The sequence below is a fragment of the Diospyros lotus genome, chromosome 8 (assembly GCF_014633365.1).
Source record: "Diospyros lotus cultivar Yz01 chromosome 8, ASM1463336v1, whole genome shotgun sequence".
In the NCBI taxonomy this organism is placed as follows: Eukaryota; Viridiplantae; Streptophyta; class Magnoliopsida; order Ericales; family Ebenaceae; genus Diospyros; species Diospyros lotus.
Genome location: NC_068345.1, coordinates 36,266,219 through 36,291,309, shown reverse-complemented (window position 1 = coordinate 36,291,309; position 25,091 = coordinate 36,266,219). Strand labels below are relative to the sequence as shown.

General features: G+C 34.2%; 1 protein-coding gene across 7 annotated transcripts in view; it reads left to right on the top strand.

Moving 5' to 3' along the window:
• Positions 1–3,071: 3,071 nt before the first annotated feature.
• LOC127807914 (pentatricopeptide repeat-containing protein At1g30610, chloroplastic) overlaps positions 3,072–25,091 on the top strand; it is a 30,422-nt gene continuing 8,402 nt past the window's right edge. For 2 of the 7 annotated variants that reach the window (XM_052346136.1, XM_052346134.1), the window contains exons 1-6: positions 3,072–4,119; positions 6,433–6,624; positions 7,584–7,665; positions 7,797–7,988; positions 8,747–8,860; positions 22,332–22,422. In XM_052346136.1, the coding sequence (XP_052202096.1) occupies positions 3,191–4,119; positions 6,433–6,624; positions 7,584–7,665; positions 7,797–7,988; positions 8,747–8,860; positions 22,332–22,422 (1,600 nt within the window). In that variant the 5' untranslated portion in view covers positions 3,072–3,190. Of the gene's footprint in view, positions 4,120–6,432; positions 6,625–7,583; positions 7,666–7,796; positions 7,989–8,746; positions 8,861–22,331; positions 22,423–22,511; positions 22,670–25,091 lie in introns of all 7 variants that reach the window. The other 5 variants (XM_052346139.1, XM_052346135.1, XM_052346138.1 and 2 more) reach the window with 4 other exon arrangements.

Sequence of the window (25,091 nt, the reverse complement as noted above, 5' to 3'; positions counted from 1 at the left end):
ATTGTAAGGTTGGTTGGAGACACCTAGTAGCGTCGATCGATTAGGGTTCTAAAACCCTTATTGATTGTAGCTAGCAATAGCCAACCACATTGGCTGTTGCCGTCAATGAGTATATATATGTATTTGAAATTTATAGACTAAAATCGTTAAACCTTGTCAAAATTTACAATTTGCATTTCTTGAACTCTTTTATTAATTTTATTTTTTGACTAAAAACTTTATTTGATATTATTTTTCAATCATTAAAAATAGATTTACATGCTGAAAAAATAAAATGACCACAATGCCAATTAATCTTAAAAAATTAATTAAAAATAAAAATACCGAACTCACCCTTAAGTAGAAGAAAATTGTATCAATTGATAATTTGAAGGGAAAAAATAGAGAAGAAAGTGGAAAAATGTAACAGTATAAATTTTATATTATTTTGTTTTTATTCTTTCTTTCATAAAAAATTTCTTTAGAGTTAGTTTGGTCAATTTTTTAATTTCAATTTTATTATTTTGAAAACAAAAATAGAAAATTGCATTATTCGATTGCTTGTTTTTGCTTTTAAATTTTTTGAAAATATTTGAAAAAATAATAGAAATAATAGATGAATAGTTTTAAATCGTAAGATTATTTTTACGCTTTAATTAATATTTAGTTTATAAAATACTTAACCTAACTTGAGACTCACTAGTCTATCGTAAGGACATGACAGTATTTGATTAATATTATAATAAAATTTATTGAATATCTTTTTATCGTAAGGACATGACAAATAAATTCCCAACTTTTTAAATTAGAAGCAAAAATATAGTGTTTGAACAACCGAAAAATCATATTTATTAAGAAAAAGAAAACTGAAAATTCAAAGAATTATATGTTTAAAAATTCAATCAAAAATGTATTTATGGAGAAAAAAATTAAAAAAAATCAATTATTTAAAAATTACTTTACTTCTACAATTCAAAGATAAATTGAAAACTAATTTGCTTATGTGATTCAAAGATTAGTTGGATTTTATTTACATTATGGATTTGCTGGCTTTTATACTTATTTGGAGATAAATTGGGGTTTTACTTAGATTTAGAATTAATTAAGATTAGTAGTTACTTTTTTTTTCCTTTTTTTTTTATTTTTCCTTCAAATCATTAATCAGTGCTACTATTTTCTCCCCGGACAAATTTAAAATTTTATTTTTAATCAATTTATAATAATAGAATTATATGTAATTGTTTAAAATTATTGGAGACCGCGATCATTTTTTTTTCCTACATATAAATTTAGTTTTTTTTTTTGGACCAAAAAATGACATCAAAAATCAATGAAAGAGTTAAACACGAAAGTTTAGGATAATTCCTCTCTTGTTAGTTAACTGCTGTTAAACATAAAAAAAGATAAAATATTTTTATATTTAAAGATTTTTTCTTATTTTTTATTTTTCATTTTCTCCTTCTCAAGTCTTTATTATTTCTCTCTTTTTTTTTTATCATGTTAAGGATCATTATAGATTCTAAATTAAATTTGGAACCATTAATATGATATGGGACCATATAAATCATTTTAAATTTGAATGAATAGACAACTTGATAGGAAATATCATTTGTCAATTAAGGTTTGGTAGATGCGATTGTAAGCTTTTCTCTCTATTTTTCATATGCGATGAATTTGAGTTTTTGGGATGATTATTTTTGTGCAACTTCTCGTGCTCGTGTTCTATCGAATTAATACCAACATAACACTCATTCTTTATATTCTGGGGGGTATGAATTTGGATTCTTCCTCTTTTATCGCAATGAACCTAGGTTAATTTAGTCTATTATCTCTATCTCTTTTTAAATAACTTAATGATTATCGTTGACCGATTAACGATTAATGATTGTTGGTTCTTTTTCTATTCTTTTAGAAATTAAATACGACAAGAGTGAAAATAAAAAAGAAATAATAGAGAGATAAAGGGTTAAATTTTCATTTAGTCTTTTCGGTTGATAGCAAGGATAATAATTATTATTATTTCTTAGACATTAAGGGTAGGTATTGTAATTTTTTCAAACCTGGTAAGTATTCTTTCCAATCCACCCTTATATTTATGTTTTTCTCATAAAAAAATTATTTTTATGCTTTAGTTAATATTTAGTTTATAAAATACTTAACCTAATTTGAGAATCACTAGATAAATAACATTATTTATATTTTAATAGATATATCAATTGTTAATGATTCTCATCAATGGTCGAGTAATTGGTCCAAAATTGAAATGAAATTAAAATTAAAGTCATATTATCTAATTTAGTATATTTAATAGTCATGTTATTTAATTTAGTACTTATTTTTTCTTTTTTTAAAACTAATTTAGTATTTAAAATTTTAAAATTATTCTAATTTAATACTCGTCATCAATCAACTGTTAATAAACTAACGATTAACTGATGACGAGTATGAAATTATATCCTTTTTTAAAAATTCATGTATTAATTTGGTCTGTTTTTCTTTATGCAAATATTTAAATTATTTAGAGTTAAATTTTAATTTATTTTTTATGGCTAAGTAAGACAAACATGTATGAAAAAAAAAGTAAAATAAACAAATGATACAAATTTAGAGCGACATAATTTAAATTTTTGTATAAATAATAAATTAAACAATTAATACATGAACTTTTGAAAAATTAATTAATTTTATATTCGTGATCAATTGGTTGTTAATTTTATTAAGGATGATTAATGATTAACGATTAATTATGATTAATGATTTAGGATTAATGACAAATGCTAAGTGGAGATTAATTTAAAATTTTAAATACTAAAATGATAAAAAAATATATTTAAATTAAATATTAGAGTATAATATAAGGACCAAATTAGTGTATAATAGATATTAATTGGGATTTTAAAAAATTATTTTAAAACTTTTTCAATTTGGGATCAATTTTAGAGAATGGCGTTTTAAGATATTCATTTTCTGTTTAGTTTTTTGAATATTTAAATAAAATTTTAATATTTTATTTTCTATGAATGAACTTTTTGAGGTTATCTTCTAGAAGTTACGACTACTAAACCCCACCATTTTTTCTCAGTATGCTCCGGTCCGGAATCTCCGGATCGTCCGGTCCATGGACACAGTCCGCAACGCAATCTGCAATTCTGCACCGATTTAGGGATCTCTCTCTCTCTCTCTCTCTCTCGTCTAGGTTTCTTCGCATGATATGTCTCTGGCTGGTCTCTTATCCGTGACAAATGGTGATATGGGTACTTCTCTCTGTGAAAGGAATGGACTCTGGGCACATACGTGTTCCCAAAGGCTATCTTTCTCAACTGGGTTGCCGAGACCCACTTTTGGTTTCACTTTGGGCAGTAAGAAAGTGAAGCTGAGGAGTTATTTTTTTAGTTTGAGGACGCATAGTGGCAGGCCATTCGACGTTTTGTTGAAAGTACAGTCTGCCAATCGGTCGATTGACAGTGGGCTGCTCGAGAAAGAGTCGGAATTCAAGCCGTCTTTCGAGGAGTACTTGAAGGCCATGGAATCTGTTAAAACTGAAAGAGGCGAGAAGCAAATGGGTAGTTCAATAAGAAACCCAAAGAATGCTGATGGTAGTAGGTTAGGAGATTTTAAGGCTATTACCCGTAATGGAATCACTGGCCAAGAAGAACATTTTGGGGGCCAAATTGATGCCAAGGAGAGAGGAAGCAGAGAAGTGACGAATGCCAAGAAATTGAAGTTTGAAGGAGACAGATTGGAGGTGCCAGAAAACAAAATTGATGCGAGAAAGAATGGGAAGTTGGATAGGGATGCTAGAAATGGGAGATGGGAAAGAAACAAGATTAATGGTGTGAGAAACGGCCAGAGGAATGGTGAAATGGAAAGAATCAGATTTAAGACTGATAATGGTACTCTTAAGGGAATCAGAATGAGACAAGGACTGCGAAGAAATTGCAGTGTTCCTGATGAAACAATGGCAGGACGAGATGTGCAATTTAGAAGGAGAAATTGGCTTATAGCCGAAAGTATTAATAATGGAGAAGTGGAGGTGGAAAGAGCAGCCTTCAAGTCGCTAGAAGAATTAAATGATGTCGCTGACAAGCCACGGGTCACCCGGAAGGAAATGGACGAGAGGATCGAAAAGTTAGCGAGGTGGTAAGTGTTTCATGCTTTGGATAGATGTTGGACTACATCAGATCCGTAATTGTTTCAAACATGCGAACTTTCTACTGCATAATGATTTGTTCTGCAATATCCTGTTAAGTTTATTGATTCAGAGATTAAATATTTCTGGGTGAGTTCTTCATTCAGTGGTCTTAGACCTGCATTGATCCAGTTACCAGTAGTGTTTTTGCTAATGATACAAAGATAATTTTTATATTGATTTGGAGAATATGTATTCTCCTAAGCATATCAAATTGCCACGCAAGCATTACTAGAATTTTGTGTTTGACCTGGTACTGCAACTTCAAGCAACTCATTGACTGTCACTAAGCAAGAAAAACGTCCATTTCAAATTATTAGTAACATATATGCTATGTTAATATTTTATAGGGGTTTAGCACGAACCTTTGTAGCAATGGTAAGGTTGTTCCTTTGTGATTGGAAGGTTATGGGTTCAAGTTATGGAAATTGCCTCTTTGCAAAAAGTAAGGATGAGTTTGTGCATAAAAATGACAATCCCCCAACTCTCACATAGGGCTATCTTGCAGCTACTTTCAGATTATAGTCACAATTGTTAGTTAAATGCCCATGTATCTGTGATGTCGAACAGATTCCCATTGCTTTGTGCATAACATATGCTATGCCTGCCTCCCCATATCTTTGGGAGAGGGTAACTGAGCAAAAGTTAAGGAGTGAAACTGAGATCTATAAAAACCAATTTAGTTTTATGCCTAGTAGGTTAACGATGGAAGCTGTCTGCTTACTATGGTGACTAATGGAAGGGCCTAGACTTGAAAAGAATCTATGAAAAACTCTGTGGAGAAGTCTTGTGGAGGATTTTGGGGAAGAAATGAGTTCGGATTGCTTATAGACATGTTATTGTATGAATGTATTATCAAGTTAAAATATGGGTTAGGACTTGTGGAAGAGATACGAAGGCTTTTTCAATTAAAATTGGATCACATAAGGGATTTGTACTGAGCCCTTATCTCTTCATATCTTATGATTGATGAATTCACAAAGCACATCTAAGAGGAGTCTTTGTATATGCTATATGTAGATGATATTGTCTTGGTGGATGAAAAAAAAGTTATGATATTAAGCTTGAATTATGGAGGAATACCTTAGAATTCAGAACTTTAAGTTGAGCAAGATGAACAAATTTAGTAAAAACAAATTTGTGGGTGATGTGATATTAATAAGACTTGAAGATCGAGGTAGTCCTAGAAGAGATTGGTTTAGATATTTTAGATTTTTTGTTCAAAAGAAGAGAAGATTAATGGGGATGTTATAAAATCAAGCCGAGATGGTTAAAGTAGAGAATTGCGTCTAAGATTCTTTGTTGTATGAATTGCATGACACAAAGCCTCACAATGTTCCAAAACAAGTTTAAATCTTATTTAGTTTATCAGAAAGAAAAAACCAGCATGAACTTTTCCAAGCAGTCTTTGTTTTTGTTGTTGATTTAATTGTTGAGAAGGAATCAGAAATTGTAAAACTGTATCATATGAATTGAATAACTGGAGAGATGCAACAGAATTTGGAATCTCATTGTATTGCATTATGTGTGGAATCCAGCATCACATTGTATGGCTCATGTGACTAACATATACCAGAATTTTCACTCATTACTTGTAAGGATCTTTAAAAATCACAGCAGATAATGCATCATGTTATAAAAAGTAACAATTTGTACCTCTTTCCTTCTCATAGTCCAGCACTTACATTTTCATGTCATTCTTTGTTAATTTCCCTTAAGTTACTGTAACTTTACCAGTCAATGCCAATCTTATAATTTTCCTTACCAAGCACATTGTTGTTGCATTTTCTGATGGATCCTAATTTCTTAATTTTCAAGTGTCTGACTACTTAGCTACAAACAACATATATGGTTTATCATCACTCCTGATAATATGAATTTAAAATGACTGTGTCCTTTAAAAGCTTTAACTCCCTGGATAATTGAATAGGCAAGCCAAACCTATAAATACCCTAGGATTATAAGATAACATGCAACAACGAAATGTGGCTTCCTTGAATCCTCATTTTGAAAATTTTCAGATTTGTTATTCTCTCCAGTTAGAATCTATTTTAGGCAACAGGAGCTTTTTCAGGATTGAAACACTTTTGATTCAGCTAGAAGTTGAGGACTCACTGGCATCTTTGCATGTCTTCCAGAAAAATTTGATGTCTTGGTTCTAAGCATTTGTTGCTCCTCAGTTGTTATGTTGTTAAGAGTTCCATGCATTGATTTTAGCGGGAGACTTCTCAGTCTGACTTATGGTAGTTAGTTTAATTTCACAGTTTGAATGGCATGGACATTAATATGCCTGAGTGGATGTTTTCTAAAATGATGCGAAGTGCAAGAATCAAATTCTCAGATTATGCAATGTTAAGGATTATCCAGATATTGGGTAAACTAGGAAACTGGAGGCGAGTGCTTCAACTTATTGAGTGGCTTCAATTGCACGATCGCTTCAAATCTCACAAGCTTAGGTAATTTTCTTCCAATCTGCTGTTTATCAATCAAAACTAGCATATACTTTCTATATGATATGAAAACATAATTGAAACTTATTTTAATAGTTCTGTAGTTTATCTTTTTCAACTTTATTTTCTATTAAATTCATTATGGAAATCTTCAAATTTGTTAAATATTTTGGTAATTAAGTGTTTTATATTCACAATATTTGACGATTAATTGTACTTTTGATTTGCACTAGTTTTATACTTTTCTGTTGATTCGCATTCACAAATTCTTGTGTGTTGTAACAAAGCATACTAAAATAGGGTTCTTCTATGCAATTGAATATTATTACTACCTAGTGCCCAACATACCAAGCCTTTATCCCTCTATGTGGGATTGGCTACATGAATTCTAGATTTCTGTTCATTTTCTTCCATTGTTTTATTTTCTGTAAGTCAATGGATATTAGATTTGATATACCTAATATTAAATCTAATTATCTCCCAGCAAGTTTTATTTTTGTCTTTCCCTACCTCTTTTGCTAACTACTTGTTCCATTCCATCAACTCTTCTCACAAGGGCCTCTATTGGTCTTTTTCTCATATGACCATACCATCTTAATCGTGTCTCCCTTATTTTATCTTCAATAAGAGCCACTCCGACCCTATCATGAATAACCTCATTTCTAATTTTATCTTTCTTGTATAGCTGCATGTCCATCTTAGCATAGAGCTAGCTTTTGCAATATTGTAGATGGATTTGTAATTCAAGAACCTTAAAGCTAGCTTTTACTTATTTTTTCAGGCCAGCTTTTTTTCCTAATACTTCTTTTGAGCCAGCTTTCACTTATGGTAAAAAATTCTTCAAGCCCTGTGTTATGTGCCAAGTCCTCCTCCCATGAGATCGTTATTGACATTGTTGTCATCACTTGTTTCACAATCTTAGAATAGGGCTGCTTCACAACTGAGCTGCCTCACTCATGATTCAGGTACATATACACTACTGCACTTGATGTGCTTGGCAAAGCAAGGAGACCAGTGGAAGCACTTAATTTATTTTGTGCAATGAAGGTAATGTATATAAACTTTATTATTTGGAGCATGCTTCTTACCTGCTAATAATCTCACATTTATTTTCGAGATGTTGATGAGAAAAATCAACTAAAGCACTCTTTTTGAATCTCAAATATTTTGCTCTCCAGCAACAAGTGTCCACATATCCCGACCTTGTTGCTTATCATTGCATTGCTGTTACTCTTGGACAAGCTGGACATATGAAGGAATTATTTGAGGTGATTGATAGCATGCGATCTCCTCCCAAGAAGAAGTTCAAAACTGGGGTTCTTGAGAAGTGGGATCCCAGATTGGAGCCAGATTCTATCGTCTACAATGCTGTATGTAAATATTTTCTGTTCCTGTTTTGAAAACTATGTTCACTCTTCATTTGATTTGCCTCCAATAAGGCATGAAGATGAAACTTGGTGGTCTTCTAGCATCAGTATTACCATTTAAACAATTTAGAGGAAAAAGTAGCAGCCTGGTTTACATGTTTGTACACATCTGGTCTAACATCTTATCACCTGGAGGAAGATAAAAAATTTAGATACCTCTAGAAGAAGGGTTATGGATGAAGGTGTCATTAAAAAGAAAGAAGAAAAAGAAAAAGTAAATAAAAAAGAAGAAAAAAATGAAGAAGTTTGTTCTCCCAGAACTTTACATGCAGCAACTGTTTATTCTGCCCAATGCATCTGTTGTTTTCGAATTACATGAATGAAAATTCTGTCTTCCACTATAACATGTTGGAGGCGGTCTTATATCCTATGAAAAGTAGCACCTTGTCCATTTGGCGAACATTGAGATGACTCCATTTTATTGTCAAAGATGTGATTCTGGTACTTTTGCACCTAATCTCCTGAAACATTTGATGGTCTATGATTAATAATTTTTATTACCATTTGAGTTAGCACCTTTTCTTCCCCCATTTTAGTTTTGAGGTACAGTCAATATACATGTATTGGTTTTCATTCTCGTTTTGGGTGTGTGCACTTTGACTCTGCTTAATTTTTTTTGCAATATCCAGTAATAATGGTATATGCAGTTATTTCTGTGTACCTTCGCTGAAGTATAGATGTCATGTCAACTGTTATAATAGGTTTTAAATGCTTGTGTGCGGCGGAAGCAGTGGGAGGGTGCATTTTGGGTATTACAGCAGTTAAAAGAACAAGGCCAACAGCCTTCTTGCACGACATATGGACTTGTCATGGAGGTAATATTTACTTCTTGTTGCTCTTTGTTGCCCTTATTGCAACAAAGTGTTTCTTTTCTATTATTATTATTATTATTATTATTTTTGATAAGCCTTAAGATGACATGTCTGGTTGTAGACAAACTCTCACTTAGATACACATTTCTGGTCTAATCTTTTGAATACTGTGTTGGTTTTAAAGTGAAATTTCCAGCAATAGATATAGATATCCTTTCTTTTGTTTTGATTCCACTTTATCCAATATTTTCTTTTTTAAATCATGCTTTTGTTTGGAAAACTTTTTTCCTTTTCTTTGATAAGTTCTGGTAAAAAAAAAAAAAAACTTTTAGACTGTGCATAAGAGCTGATGTGCCACCAACTGTCATTGTCAGTAGCATCTTATTTTTTAATATTTTCTGATCAGACAACCAGGAATTTTCTTAGGTTTTAAGACTGCAATCTTGCCCTAAAATTGCATAAGAATGGCAATGATTATTGTTTCACTGCCACAATGAATCCATCTGTGCCTCAACTCTAGAAATTATAACATCTCTTTTGGTGCATAATTGTATTGTTATCCTTGAACCTTTCTCAAGATGTAAATGTTTTGTGCTTCTGGTGTGGGAAAGATGTCTGCTTGTTCTGCAGAAAACATTTCCAAATGTGATTGACAAGATGAAAAAAAATCTTAGTTTTGTACCTGTGATTCTGTATGGCTTAAAAATTGAATGAGTTTAGAAGGAGAGCTAGGATTTCACATTCAACAAGTCAACCTTATTTTGGGATATTGGATATGGGTTTTGGTTAGCCTCTGACCCGGCTTCAGTATATTTGGCATCAAAAGGAATGTCATATGGCTTTTTTGTGGAAAGAGCCAATCCTATAATTTGACTAAACCTTCTTATCAGCCAAGAAGAAGAAGGAGAACATAAAAAGAAAAAAGAAAAAGAGGAAAGGGAGAAAGAATAGGGGTAAAAATATTCCAAGTGAACCTAGATCCAGAGAACACTAAAAACAGTAATTTGATTATCATCTCATTTCGTAAGCCCCTGATGTGACACCCGTGACTTAAAACATGCTTAAAAATAATAATGATAATAATAATATTCTTATGAACTTCAGGGTTTAGTGCAGATGAAAACTTGAGAAACAAAACTTTTATAAACTTAAGTAAAGTTTTGAACATAATGAGGTTCAGAGTATTTTTCGTGTAAATATCAAGTTTGATACTGAAAACATGGCTTCAATAAAAGAAAGTAAGACTTAGCAAACATAATAGCATCCATACTGAGAAATCCAAACTTAAAATGAGACTTGGCTCTTTTCATAAGCTTATATAAGCTTTAAGGACATATGGTGTAGCAATCGTGTACATATATCATAAGAGTGTATTATCAAAAATATTACAAAACATCATTTTGACTATTAAAAATTATCTTCAAATATCCACCACACTCCACGTCCACGTTCCGATCTTCTCATTCATAATCACCTGGGGGAAAAATATGGGATGAGATTCTTGCGAGTCTCAGTAAGTACAAGAGAACCATCATATATATTTAAGCAAGTCATGACATAACATAACATATCATATGGAGACACGAGAGATTCCACCAACTTGTAGGGGTAAGAACCCTCGTGCGTAGCGCTACCGAGCTCCGGTTCTGAAACTTGCGTGAACATAACATAACATGAGGGGATCATATAACATAATTCATGGGCATGCATAAACATCATAAATAGTTCATAATGTACTTACCTCAACTTGGTTGGATGAGATTCAAATGTTTAAGGCTTCACACCTTACCGGGTTTGTTTTTCTGCAGATAGAATACATATTTTCGTGAACTAAACCTCACATAATCTTACATGGGATTCTAGGTACTTAAATAAGGGGTTTATATGTGAAATCTCATGGAAAAATGGGCCTCCACGCGCCCTCACGCTTCCAAGAATAGGTGGCACCTATTTTCACGCCTTGGGGGCAGATTCGACACCCTTTCGTATTTTTGCCATATCTCTCTCATTTTAACTCCGAATCGACTTCCGTTTGAACCTACGGACTCCTATTTCAATCCTCTACATGATTATGGAAAGAAATCAGACTTACCTCTCCGATTGATAGACTGTTACAGCAGATCTTTGCAGCTGTCCGCTTTTCGCCAAGCCTTTGCCTCTCCTTCGTTTTCTCCCTTGTTTTTCACCGACTTTCTCTCTTTCTTTTACAGAACTTCCTCCTCACAATCAAGACCTTATTTCTTTCTAAAAGTGCTCTCAACGTAACTTGGATTTGGCTCACACAATTTTTGAGATGGCTTGGGAAGTTAGATTTCAAGCCTATTTATAGAATTATCCATCAAATCATAGCATGCCATGTGTCACCTTAATTATTTAGGGTTCATCATTACTTCCATGTGTTACCACTCAAATGGTGACATGTGTCCCAAACTTGGAGGTTAAGTAAAGGTTTGGAGAAGACTTGACTTATCCATGTGCTTCCATTCAAGTAATGCCATGTGTCCTATAATCATTACAATCTTTGAATTTTCCAATCTTCTCAAGCAAGCTTCTATTCTCTTCCAATCCAAGCCTCCAAATCTTACCTTCACGTGGCTTATAGGATAAGATTCCATCATGGCCCTTATCTCATCATTTCCAAGACAATTTCTTTCTTCCAAGCTAAGCCATTCTAAGACTTCTAGTGTAAGCCAATCTCTTTCTTCCAAGGTAAGCCATTCTAAGGCTTCTAATGTAAGTCAATCTCTTTCTTTCAAGGTAAGCCATTCTAAGACTTTTGGTGTAACCAATCTCTTTCTTCCAAGGTAAGCCATTCTAAGACTTTTGGGCTAAAGTTAATTATTACAACTTCCAAGGTAAGCCACCTTAAGACTTTAATTGAAATCCGGGCCAATAGATTTGTGCCACGTCATCGTTGATTTTATCCTCAAACACCCAATAGAATGCTTCCACCTCACAAGGACACTTGGAGGGTGTTCATTGGCTAATCCTTGATATTTTTGGTTGATATTTTGGCTAGTTTACCAATATTACACTTGTGGCGGAGTTTTTCCAAGAATTTCGCTTTTACCCGGACTTAGTAATTATGATTTTGCCACTACTTCAAAAACTAAGTTTTTGTCTTAGGATTTTCGTAACCACTTGAAAATGTCTCATTTCATCATGTATCTGAACTTAAATATCCCTGGTATATATCACAATTGAAAGTTCTTGGATATTACATATTTGAACTGAGAAAGAAACAAAAATCTCGGGTGTTACATCCTTCCCCTCTTAAAATAAATTTTGTCCTCGAAATTACCTTCAGTTGGGGTTATCAAACAAATGGGGATATTTGGACCGCATCTCATCCTCATGTTCCTAGGTTGCCTCTTTTAGTGTATGATGTTGCCATAATACCTTAACCAATGGTATCTCTTTATTGTGAAGTCTCCGTACTTCTTGAGCTAGAATGCGTATTGGTGCCTCTTCATATTTTAGATCCTGCTGGATATCCAATGGTTGATGCTTGATTACGTGAGCTGGGTCAGGGACATATTTTCTAAGCATTGATATGAGGAATTCATCATGTACTATCGAAAGTTCTGGTGATAAGGCCAGCTGGTAAGCAACATTCCTAATGGACCTATATACCGAGGTCTGAACTTTCCTTTCTTCCCAAACCGTAGGACTCCCTTTATGGGCATAATCTTTAGGAATACCTTATCACCTATGGTAAACTCCAGATCCGTTCTTCTTTTATCCGCATAGCTTTTATGTCTATCTTGAGCCCTTTTCATACTAATCTTGATTCTTTCGATGGCCTGAACCGTTTGCTTCACAACCTCTGGACCCAAAATCTTTCGCTCCCCAATTTCATTCCAATGAATAAGTGACCTGCACTTCCTTCCATATAATGCCTCATAGGGTGCCATGCCAATAAATGCGTGAAAACTATTATTATACGCAAATTCAATTAATGGTATATGCCTTTCCCATTGACCACCAAACTCTAGAGCACAACTTCGAAGCGTATCCTCCAAAGTCTGAATTGTTCTCTCAGATTGTCCATCTGTTTGAGGATGGAAAGCTGTACTAAAACTTAATTTTGTTCCCATGGCTCGATGTAAGCTTTTCTAGAAGTTTGATGTTAACCTTGGGTCCTTATGAAAATTAGAACACCGTGCAATCTTACTATTTTCTTAACATACAACTGGGCAAACTGATCCATTATCAGACTTGTAACTTTGATTCAACAAATTCCCCAAATTGAATAATAATTAAACAACAGGATAGTCTCGAAATGTTCATAACTAGTCAATAAGACCCAAGCACCTTAATCATAAACTACCCGCCTTTGATTACCAATCCACCAAATATCTACATATCTATTTAATGCCCATATGTACACCAAATGCCTATTTTCCTTAGACACATATGAGAAATCTGCGATGCCAACACTCCAACTCAAATAATTTCTTGAATCCCAAAATTTCCTATAGGCAATGTCTTTCTAGGATCTTATTATGCCCTTATGATCCTCAAATTTACATAGGGTCTTCATGACCTTGGTTCCATACATTCCCTGAATTCCAAAATTCTCATAAAATAATTTAACTTACAGAATAATCTCCCGAAATCCTTGAGACCTAGATCCATCAAGTTTTTGTAGAATATTTGTTAATAAAAATTCCATATTTCCCAAAAATTCTTTGTAAAGAAAGTTGATAATTAGATAATCTCCTTAGCACCCAATGAATAAAACATTTGTACAAAAGGGTTCTAACTTCCTCCAACAACTCAATTAGCTTCCCCACATACGTACTCGCATATTTGCAAATAGCTTCTTTTCCTTCAAGATCCCTAAAACAATCCTCAAATGTTTTCATGCTCATCTTTATTTCGAGAGTATATCATCAATAAAGACCATGGAAAACTGATCTCATTCAATTTCTAAACTTATCATGCATACGATGGAACCTCATGCTCTTATTGCCACCGTCATAGGTGCTATGATCTGTTAACCAATCTTTTATCATTAGTTAGAATTCCAATATCAACTGGAATTCATCTTGGATTATTAGAAGTCCATCTAGTTTCATTCATATTCTGGATTTACACTAGGCCGTGTACCCTTATTCTCTTATAGACTTATGTCACAACCATATGCTCAGTCCATCTCAAACTAGTTTAGAGGTTCCACAATCCTTACATGTTTTTGACATCTCATTTTATGATTAACTTTCAACTTGACACTTACTTTATGGGTCATTCCTCCAATCAATCCTATTTCTCTTCCTTGGATCTATTGAGATCAACTTCAATGTGTTAAGATCTAATCACTATATCGTGTCTCAAGATATCCTTTTACAAGATTAACAAGTTAGCAAATCCTTCCTTATTGTTTGGTACCCTAGAACTCGAGCTGAGACCTTTACGATCATCCCATAATCCAAAACAATCATCGAGCTAATTTGTTTCCATTACGTGGTTTATAAAAGACTTTCCACCCATACAGGCCTTTGTATGCATATCTTTGACTTGATTGCAACACACCTTGTTAACTTTTTCTCTTATGAGTTCAAACATTCCTTTTTCGTAAGGATCCATTGCCATGTTCCAATGTCCTATCCTTTTTATTGGGTATTGACCCCTATTTGATCTTTTACCCACATAAGTTATCTCATTATTTCTCCACCAAAAGATTGCCTTTAAATCACGATACACCTTTGTACTTCCAAGATGTACCGAGTAGGGAGTGGAGTGGGCTTCCTCTAGAATTTCTTGCTTTAGTTCCTCAAAATTTAGCACACAAAGGTGCCCTTGGTCATAAAGTGTGTTGTCGTCAGCTACTGCAAAATCCTTCTGCTTCTCCATATCAATTTTAGCTTTGACATAAATATTAATCTCCCTTTGGGTCGCTCTTAATCTGATCACGAAGTGTCGGATGGACGGATAGAGCTACCATTTGAGCATTAGAACTAGACGGTGTAGCAACTATCTTGAGGCTTAACTTCTTAAATTCTTTCCATAAAGGCATCAACTATCACATTTGCCTTACTTGGGCGGTAATGAATTTCGCAGTCATAATCCTTACCAATCCTATTAAAACAAAATCCTCTATGAAAGTATAAGCATGGGAAACACTATACCATCCATGTAGAGCATACACTAGATCATTCCCTGTGGTGGCTAATACCTGAGAACTCACGAGGTATACACCAAATCATTCCCCAGAGTCTCAAAGAACACTCGTGGAGTATACACCAGATCATTCCCCACCGAGCCTGAACAATTGTTAATACTTGCGAACTCACGAGGTATACACCAGATCATTCCTCGGAGTCTTAAAGAACACTAGGTCGGATGAATCCTTTTCTTAATAACTCTTGAGTTTTCAACTCTTGCAACTCATTTAGTGCCATCCTATAAGGAGCTTTAGAAATTGGTGCAGAAACAGTAACTAGATCAATAGTGAACTCTACTTCCCGTTTTAGTGGCATCTTGATCAAATCATTAGGGAATACTTTTGGAAAATCCTTGACTACCTTAAGTTTCAGGATAAGGGTCTGATCTATCCATTACGCCATGAATGGTAGCTTAGCCTTTAGTCCTTTTACTTTAATCCATTCATTTGAAATTTGGGCTCCTCTAGATTCCAACTCAACCGGCTAGGGATTTTCCCATTTCATACTCATGCCTGTGCTCTAGACCTTGTTTTTATTCTTAAACTCACTAGGGTCACTTCAAGTTAGGAGCTAATTCCTACCTTTAGCTTTCTATCTCACTTCGTTCATCTTGAATGCACAAGCCTTATCTCATTAATTCAACTTGAGGGGTAATTTTATATTTCCAACCATACTTAGCTAATCTCCTGACATAGGGATGTTCCACTATTTCCTCCTTAGCTGTGTCTTAGGCTTATCGCGACTTATGTTATAGCTTAGTTTCATGCCCTTAAGTCTTAAGGGATCCTTGTCTTTGAAACGCTTATTATCCTTAATTCCATAATCAGATACCCATACTTGATTCCCTAGTTCTTCTTGGCCTCTACCCACATCCTCATAAGTACTTCTAAATTGCACCCGTTTAAGTTTGTCTTTAAAAAAAAACACTCTGTTTTCTTGAGATCATTTTCCAAACCTTCCAGAAATCCTCTAACTAGGGAGGCTTTTCGCGAATTACTATGATTCGTTAGTCCATCTTTTCATCTACCAATATGTATAACACGCAACTAAAGAGCTTCCAGGTAAGGAGGGGGGTCACATGGACCACTTAAGTCCCAAGCTCGCCTTAGACAGTTTAGGTCTTTGTGACAAAGCCCTTAGCGCGATCACACATCAATAAACTCAACAATAGATTTGTGTTTAATTAGGATTCATTATGGAAGCTCTTCTTGATGGGCTTGATTCCTAATTGCTTTCGTTCTAATAAGCCTTTCCTAAACAAGTATTTTCGCTATAATCATGAACTCTTGGGTTTGGGGCAATATCACTAGTGAAAAACGCATACTAAGAATCATATCTCTCACATACTTATTTCAACATGAGCTTCATACGTGTGCATACATATAACAACATATGCTCATAAATATAACTTGAGAGAATAACTGCATAATCATAAGGAACGATGCTCTCATGAGAATAATCTATGAGGTATAAACATGGTAATCATAAGCGTAGCAATTCTTATAACATACCTGGAGACTGGAAGCTTGGACGGGTCGTGGTGGTTTTCATGAAAAGAATTTCCTTACAAATCCTTCCGAAACTAAAAATTTTCCTTTGAAATAATTTGAGTCTACAGGAAAGTAGACCTGCTCTGATACCACTATGTGACACCCATGACTTAAAACATGCTTAAAAATAATAATGATAATAATAATATTCTTATGAACTTCAGGTTTAGCGCAGACGAAAACTTGAGAAACAAAACTTTTATAAACTTAAGTAAAGTTTTGAACATAATGAGGTTCAGAGTATTTTTCGTGTAAATATCAAGTTTGATACTGAAAACATGGCTTCAATAAAAGAAAGTGAGACTTAGCAAACATAATAGCATCCATACTGAGAAATCCAAACTTAAAATGAGATTTGGCTCTTTTCATAAGCTTATATAAGCTTTAAGGACATATGGTGTAGCAATCGTGTACATATATCATAAGAGTGTATTATCGAAAATATTACAAAATATCATTTTGATTATTAAAAATTATCTTCAAATATCCACCACACTCCACGTCCACGTTCCAATCTCCTCATTCATAATCACCTGGGGGAAAAATATGGGATGAGATTCTTGCGAGTCTCAGTAAGTACAAGAGAACCATCATATGTATTTAAGCAAGTCATGACATAACATAACATATCATATGGAGACACGAGAGGTTCCACCAACTTGTAGGGGTAAGAACCCTCGTGCGTAGCGCTACTGAGCTCCGGTCCTCAAACTTGCGTGAACATAACATAACATGAGGGACCATATAACATAATTCATGGGCATGCTTAAACATCATAAATAGTTTATAATGTACTTACCTCAACTTGGTTGGATGAGATTCAAATGTTTAAGGCTTCACACCTTACCGGGTTTGTTTTTCTACAGATAGAATACATATTTTCGTGAACTAAACCTCACATAATCTTACATGGGATTCTAGGTACTTAAATAAGGGGTTTATACGTGAAATCTCATGGAAAAATGGGCCTCCACGCGCCCTCACGCTCCCCAAGAATAGGTGGCGCCTATTTTCACGCCTTGGGGGTAGATTCGACACCCTTTCGTATTTTTGTCATATCTCTCTCATTTTAACTCCGAATCGACTTCCGTTTGAACCTACGGACTCATATTTCAGTCCTCTACTTGATTATAGAAAGAAATCAGACTTACCTCTCCGATTGATAGACTGTTACAGCAAATCTTTGCAGCTGTCCGCTTTTTGCCAAGCCTTTGCCTCTTCTTCGTTTTCTCCCTTGTTTTTCACCGACTTTCTCTCTTTCTTTTACAGAACTTCCTCCTCACAATCAAGACCTTATTTCTTTCTAAAAGTGCTCTCAACGTAACTTGGATTTGGCTCACACAATTTTTGAGATGGCTTGGGAAGTTAGATTTCAAGCCTATTTATAGAATTATCCATCAAATCATAGCATGCCATGTGTCACCTTAATTATTTAGGGTTCATCATTACTTCCATGTGCTACCACTCAAATGGTGACATGTGTCCCAAACTTGGAGGTTAAGTAAAGGTTTGGAGAAGACTTGACTTATCCATGTGCTTCCATTCAAGTAATGCCATGTGTCCTATAATCATTACAATCTTTGAATTTTTCAATCTTCTCAAGCAAGCTTTTATTTTCTTCCAATCCAAGCCTCCAAATCTTCCTTCACGTGGCTTATAGGATAAGATCCCATCATGGCCCTTATCTCTTCCTTTCCAAGACAGTTTCTTTCTTCCAAGCTAAGTCATTCTAAGGCTTCTAGTGTAAGCCAATCTCTTTCTTCCAAGGTAAGCCATTCTAAGGCTTCTAATGTAAGCCAATCTCTTTCTTTCAAGGTAAGCCATTCTAAGACTTTTGGTGTAACCAATCTCTTTCTTCCAAGGTAAGCCATTCTAAGACTTTTGGGCTAAAGTTAATTATTACAACTTCCAAGGTAAGCCACTTTAAGACTTTAATTGAAATCCGGGCCAATAGATTTGTGCCACGTCATCGTTGATCTTATCCTCAAACACCCAATAGAATGCTTCCACTTCACAAGGACACTTGGAGGGTGTTCATTGGCTAATCCTTGATATTTTTGGTTGATATTTTGGCTAGTTTACCAATATTACACTTGTGGCGGAGTTTTTCCAAGAATTTCGCTTTTACCCGGACTTGGTAATTATGATTTTGCCACTACTTCAAAAACGAAGTTTTTGTCTTAGAATTTTCGTAACCACTTGAAAATGTCTGATTTCATCATGTATCTGAACTTAAATATCCCTGTATATATCACAATTGAAAGTTCTTGGATATTACATATTTGATCTGAGAAAGAAACAAAAATCTTGAGTGTTACACTTGGACCTGAATTGCTAAATGATCTCCATTTTCATGGCCCGTAACAATTTGATTGATGTTGTAGTCATAGGCCACCGAGCAAGGAAGACTGTAAGAAAATGAGATTTACACTTGCAAACCCTGTATAGCTCATCTCCCACATGTGGTTTACAATATTAGGACTGCATAAGCATCAGAAAACACCCAGTTTCAGTCCCTTTTCACTAGGGCATTAATCACAAAAGACAAGGTGGCTAAAATCAGTATCATGAGAAAAGGTTAATGTGGTTAGCAGCATAAAAATTGATCAATTTAAAAATCCAAAGCAAACCACGGCACCTTCATAAAAGTGTCTACTTCGTAGCAACAACACACACACACACACTCTCTCTCTCTCACCTTTTGTTCTTGTGTTTTTTTCTTTTTTGTTTTCCCTAATCTGTATGTGTGTCCCCTTTTAAGGGCTTCAAACAGGTAGGACTACTACACATGAATAGATCCTAGTATCATTACAAGCAAGTTAAGAAAATTCCTTGGCCATGGAATTTCGAGCAGAGTATAATAGTTAATATTAAAGAAAAAATTTATGCATCTGTACTCTCTTTCTCCTTTGATCTTGTAGATAACATCTCCACTGGATTTTTCAAGCTCTTTTAATTTGGTTATAGTGATACCCCCATGGCAAATTTACTATATAACCTACTTGATTAATTACAAGAAAATAAAATTAGTTGAAAAGTTAAAGAAAGTTTTTCGATGGATCTATGATCTTTTTGTCTCTTGTTCGTGTACCGGTGGCACTACTAATTTTTCATTCTTTGTTAATTTGATAGTAGTGATGTTCCTGTGGAATGAGCGACAAGTTAGAATTCATGTAGTCAACCCCATTTAGTGGGATCAAGGCATGCTATGATGTTGTTGATCGCCTTGAGACAAATTTACTATATAAATCTACTTAAATGGGTAATTTGACTGATCTTTTAAATATACTTTGTTACAAGACGCATAATTGTCTTGTGCCTTTCATCACATTAGCAATTTGTTTCCAATTCTAAATGAATCTATTGTGGGTGTGTTTTACAAAGTACAGACACTTGCAGACGCTTCCTAGTGATGTTGTATTCCTGTTGGATATCACATCAAATATGGAAAACTGGTTAGACACTCCTGAACACAGATTAGACATCTGCCCAAGTATGTACAAATATTTTTAATTTATTGAGAATCAGATAGTTTGGACATTTGGAGGACATATGCCAATCTTTAGGAATATGGACTTCCATTGCTTAGTCCATTCCTGAAACAGAACCTTGAATCTAGTGATGAAATAAAAATGAATATAGTAATCCCTGTTTGTTCTTCTCATTCATGTAATTGAATTTAAAAATTCCAGAAACCAAACATCTAATTTGTTTATAAATAAAACTACCTAACGTTAAATATATATACATTAAGATTCTTGTGTTTTTACTTGTTTTCCAATATGTAGAATATGAAAAATGATTTGTCGACTTGTTTTTATATAATCAAAATGTATTAGAAATTTAAAAGATGTAGTATTTTCATATATATCTATAACATACCTATTTATCTGATGTAGGGTCCCCTGTGCGTATTGTCCCGTGTATTTTGAGAACAATCACATCATCATCTCTGTTGTCATCTCCATACTACACTGTATCATGTTATGGGTTTGTATCCAGCCTAGGGTGTTTGACTGTATGAGGCTCAAATGTAATTGAGCCAATGTTTTGAAAAGCATTAAGCGCACTTAAGTATAGAAGGCCTACGAAGCTTAGGCACAAAGTGCAAGATTAAGCAAAGTGAAGCGCATATAAATAAAATAAAGAGTTTAAACTATAAATAAGCATGAAAAATATAAACTATTAAAAAAGCAATCATTAAAAAAAAAAACTAAATAAAAATGAGGGCTACAAATTTAACAAAAGATGAGATACTATTTTTCATTTATATTCTATACCAGTTTACAAATTCATGCAACCATAGCAAAAACACATAGGGGATATATAAAAGATGAGATATCATTTTTCATTTATATTCTAGACTAGTTTGTCCTGATGGAACTTGGAAGACAAACTGGTCTAATTCTCAGTTGAATGGATCTGAATATGTTTAAGACTTTTTTTTGGTTGAGTCTTCTTTTGTTTTTTTCGTAAAAGTCTGGCAAAAAAACCATTTCTATTTCATTAACATGATTGATATAGAGGATAGAAGAATAAGAAAAAAAAATCATCCCTAATTTACAACAATCCCCAATTAGTCAACCCCTAATTTATAGCAATTCCTAATCAATAAATCCCTAATTTGTAATCAATCAACAATCCTTAATTTACAACAATCAAGAATCAATCATCAATCCCTAATTTACAACAATAAGGAATAAATTAGCAACCCCCTAATTTACACCTACTTACATGTTTCCTTCAATATCTTTTGCTTGGTAAATACAACTGAGTCTTATTTTAAAAAAAAAAAAAATGTATATATGATTTTATTTAGACATTTCTAAGATCTGATAATAGCTTTTTTTTGGAGAAGGATTCCAGACAAGCAGCCACACTATTGCAAAAATTTAAACAAATTCAACCATTCATATTGTTTGATTAAAAAAAAAAAGAAGTGTATTTCTAAAGCACGCTTTATTGCACTTTGGAGCTTAGGTAAAAGTGCGTTCAAATCAAAGCTCAAATTAAGCGCGCTTTAATCGTGCTCTAAAGTCGCTGAGCTTCACACAAAAAAAGCCGCAAGCCTGCTGTGCTTTGTGCTTAACCATGCTTTTTTAAACATTGAATTGTGCAATTGCTTTTTGGAGTTATCTTTGGGGAGAAATTTTGTATTTACAACTTCCTTTGCTGTTTTCATTATGTTTGTGAAATTTTTTATTTTTTGAACTTAGCAAATGACATTTCCAGGCGAGATTTTGATCCTTACATACTTATCCCTATGTTAGGCCTTCCAAATTTTGATCCCTTAACCATCCATTCCCAATGTGTGTGAATAGTTAGGGATATTAAAAATAGAGGTCAAGCACTATATTCCTTGAAATAGTTCTGTCTATAAAATGAAAGAAATTAAAAAGGAAAATGTAGCATGGAGGATGCTGCTTTCTCCCATCTCTTGGCTGTGCAATTCCAGCAAAATCACCTCCACTTTGTATTTTATTTTATTTTACTATTAAAACATAGAAGATGACAAAAAGTTAGTGCATGTGTATCCACATGTTTGTCATTCTATCATCTATCATATTTTAGTCATGGTTTTCTAACAGTAGTCATTTTAATATCTCTGTATCATGTATTGTCTATGTCTGTGCTTTATTGTGGTTATATCGATTAGGACTATCATGACCTTCCAAACTCTGAAGTGTGAATGTTCACTCTTATTGATAATATTGACTTAAGATAAGAGAGTTCTTGATGATGTTATAATTTATGCAGGTAATGTTTGCTTGTGGCAAGTACAACTTGGTCCATGATTTTTTTAAGAAGGCGATCAAATCTTCTATTCCTAATGCCTTAACTTATAAAGGTAATTTATAAATATAAAAGAGTTTTTCTCACTCCTGTTAGTTGCAAAACATTAGCTTGTAAGTGACTTCTCTTACCACCTGTTATTAGTTCTTGTGAGTACTCTTTGGAAGGAAGGAAAAACTGATGAGGCTGTATTGGCTGTTGAAGACATGGAAAGACGAGGAATTGTTGGTTCTGCTGCTCTTTATTATGATCTTGCTCGTTGTCTCTGCAGTGCTGGAAGGTGCCAAGAGGCTCTAGTCAAAGTAGGTTTTGATGTCTCTTACCTTACTTTTATGTTGCTTACTCTGCTTCTGCTGTAGTTCTACTGAGCTCCTCTATGTCATGGATCGTGTGAGATGCATCATTTGCTAACAATTCCCAGTTTTCAACTCTAATAATATGATCCCCTTGAAACAGCTGTTTTGAGTTATTGAAAGAGTGGGGCCAAGTAATGAACCTAAGACATTTAGATTTCAATTCTAACAGTTTATACTTGGATGAAATGTTAGATGCCTAGAAGCATGAAAGATGAAAAATGAAGAAGTTTTTCTTAAGGAGAAACTAGTGTGTATACAGTAAAAGTTGAAGCTTTCTAAGTGAAATATTTTGAATTTTGAAATATTTCCAGCTAGGGCAACTTGAATTATATCATTGTTATGGTTGACTGTAAAAGAATTGTTCGACAATCAATGTTCAAACTGACAGCAATGTGACATTTCAGCTGTGAAGAGAGGTATATATTTATGAGTTTGATGAACTAAGTATTAGTTTTTTGTGCATGAATAAAAATGGAAAGCCACCTCACAAATTGATGGTAAAATACACAAGCCAATTCTGTAAATGATTTGACATAATGTACAAATGTGGATGTGGTACTTCTACTCATACCTGTTAGTTCAGTTAATGGTTGGTCGGGTTGCTCTGTGATTCACTATTTGACTATTCGAGATATTTTGTGGTGCGGCCTGAAGTATTTAAATCATCATGTAGTTTGAGTTTCAAATTACTGCTTGTGGATATTTTATATTTGCTTATCTCATAGTTAAACAGTTCTTTGGCAAAGTAAACTGTGTTTTCCCCCCTTCTTCTCTTGGCCTTTACAGATTGACAAGATTTGCAACGTTGCCAACAAACCTCTGGTAGTGACTTATACTGGCTTAATTAAAGCTTGTTTGGATGCTGGAAACATTCAAAATGGTGCTTATATCTTCAACCATATGCTCAAGTTTTGCTCCCCAAATTTGGTGACATGTAATATAATGTTTGAAAGCATATCTGGAACATGGGAAGTTTGAAGAAGCAAAAGGTCTTTTTCTGAGGATGTTGGAAGATGGAAACTTTGTTAGCAATATAGCAGATTACAAGGACAGGTTATACCAGATATCTACACATTTAATATATTGTTAGATGCCTGCATGAAAGAGCAGCGATGGGAGGACTTGGAGTTTGTCTACAAGCAGATGCTACACTATGGTTACCACTTCAATGCTAAACGACATCTTAGGATGATAATGAATGCATGCAGGGCAGGAAAGGTATTCTTCTTTTCTTATAATCTATTGAAATTTTAAATAACTAGAAATCTGTATATGTTATGTTTTTGATTTTACTGAACTTTTGTGAGAATGAAGTGCCTCACATGTAGGATGGAGCTAAGGTATGCTTTGAGGTGCAACTAACTAATAAGCTAGTACCCCTCCCCATATTTTGCTTTGTTATGCGGAAGGATTCAGATAATATTAGCTCCCACCTTAGGCCCCCATCAGACCAACATATTTCCTAGTCCAAATTCTATATTTGGATTCAATTTATATTTTTTTGTGCATTAATTATCACACATTCATTTATCCAACAGCAGAACGGAGAAAATGTTTGTGTTTTTGGCACAGCGAAATACAATTTTTTGTATTTATTCCTTGCCAAAGAAAGAGTCTTGATGGCGTTTATAATCTTATCTCAGGTTGAGCTTCTGGAAACGACATGGAAACACCTGGCCCAGGCAGGCCGGACTCCGCCCCCTATTTTGATGAAGAAATGTTTTGCACGAAACTGGAGCAAGGAGACCATGCTGCTGCCCTCTCCTTGTTCTCAGGCCATCATTATGGCGAGCTGCAGGTATTCTCCCACAATGCATGGCTGAATTGTTTGAAAGAAAATACCCATCGCTTTCAGAAGGCTACTGTTGTGAGGTTAGTACACGAGGGTAGCATCCTCGCATCTAGAGGTGACTCCCAGCATCTAGTATTTCAGAACCTGGTGACAGCCAGTGAGGAATTTCTGAGGACCAATAAGATAGAATCTGAAATTGAACATACAAACTCTCCGCAGACTTTAATGAAACAGCTATAAAATTTTTGGTTAAATGCGTGCTACATTTTTATCATGATTAAATGATTCCATGGAAATGATAATATTGTGCTGCTATTATTTGTATGCTTGTATCATGCTGCCATAAATCACATGGAAATGATACGGATATAATTCATGCATCCTGTCATTCCATGTGAAAAGTTGTGTTATAGGTAGCATTATCTTCGATTAGTGATCTTTTAATGTTACTCATGCACTCAGATTTCCAATATTCCCATGAGCCTCATCTTATTGATGAGTGAGAATCCATGGATTTGATTTAAGGGCTCAAAGAGAGTGAAATGCGTATTTAAAGAGAGAGCTAGAATGGCTTGG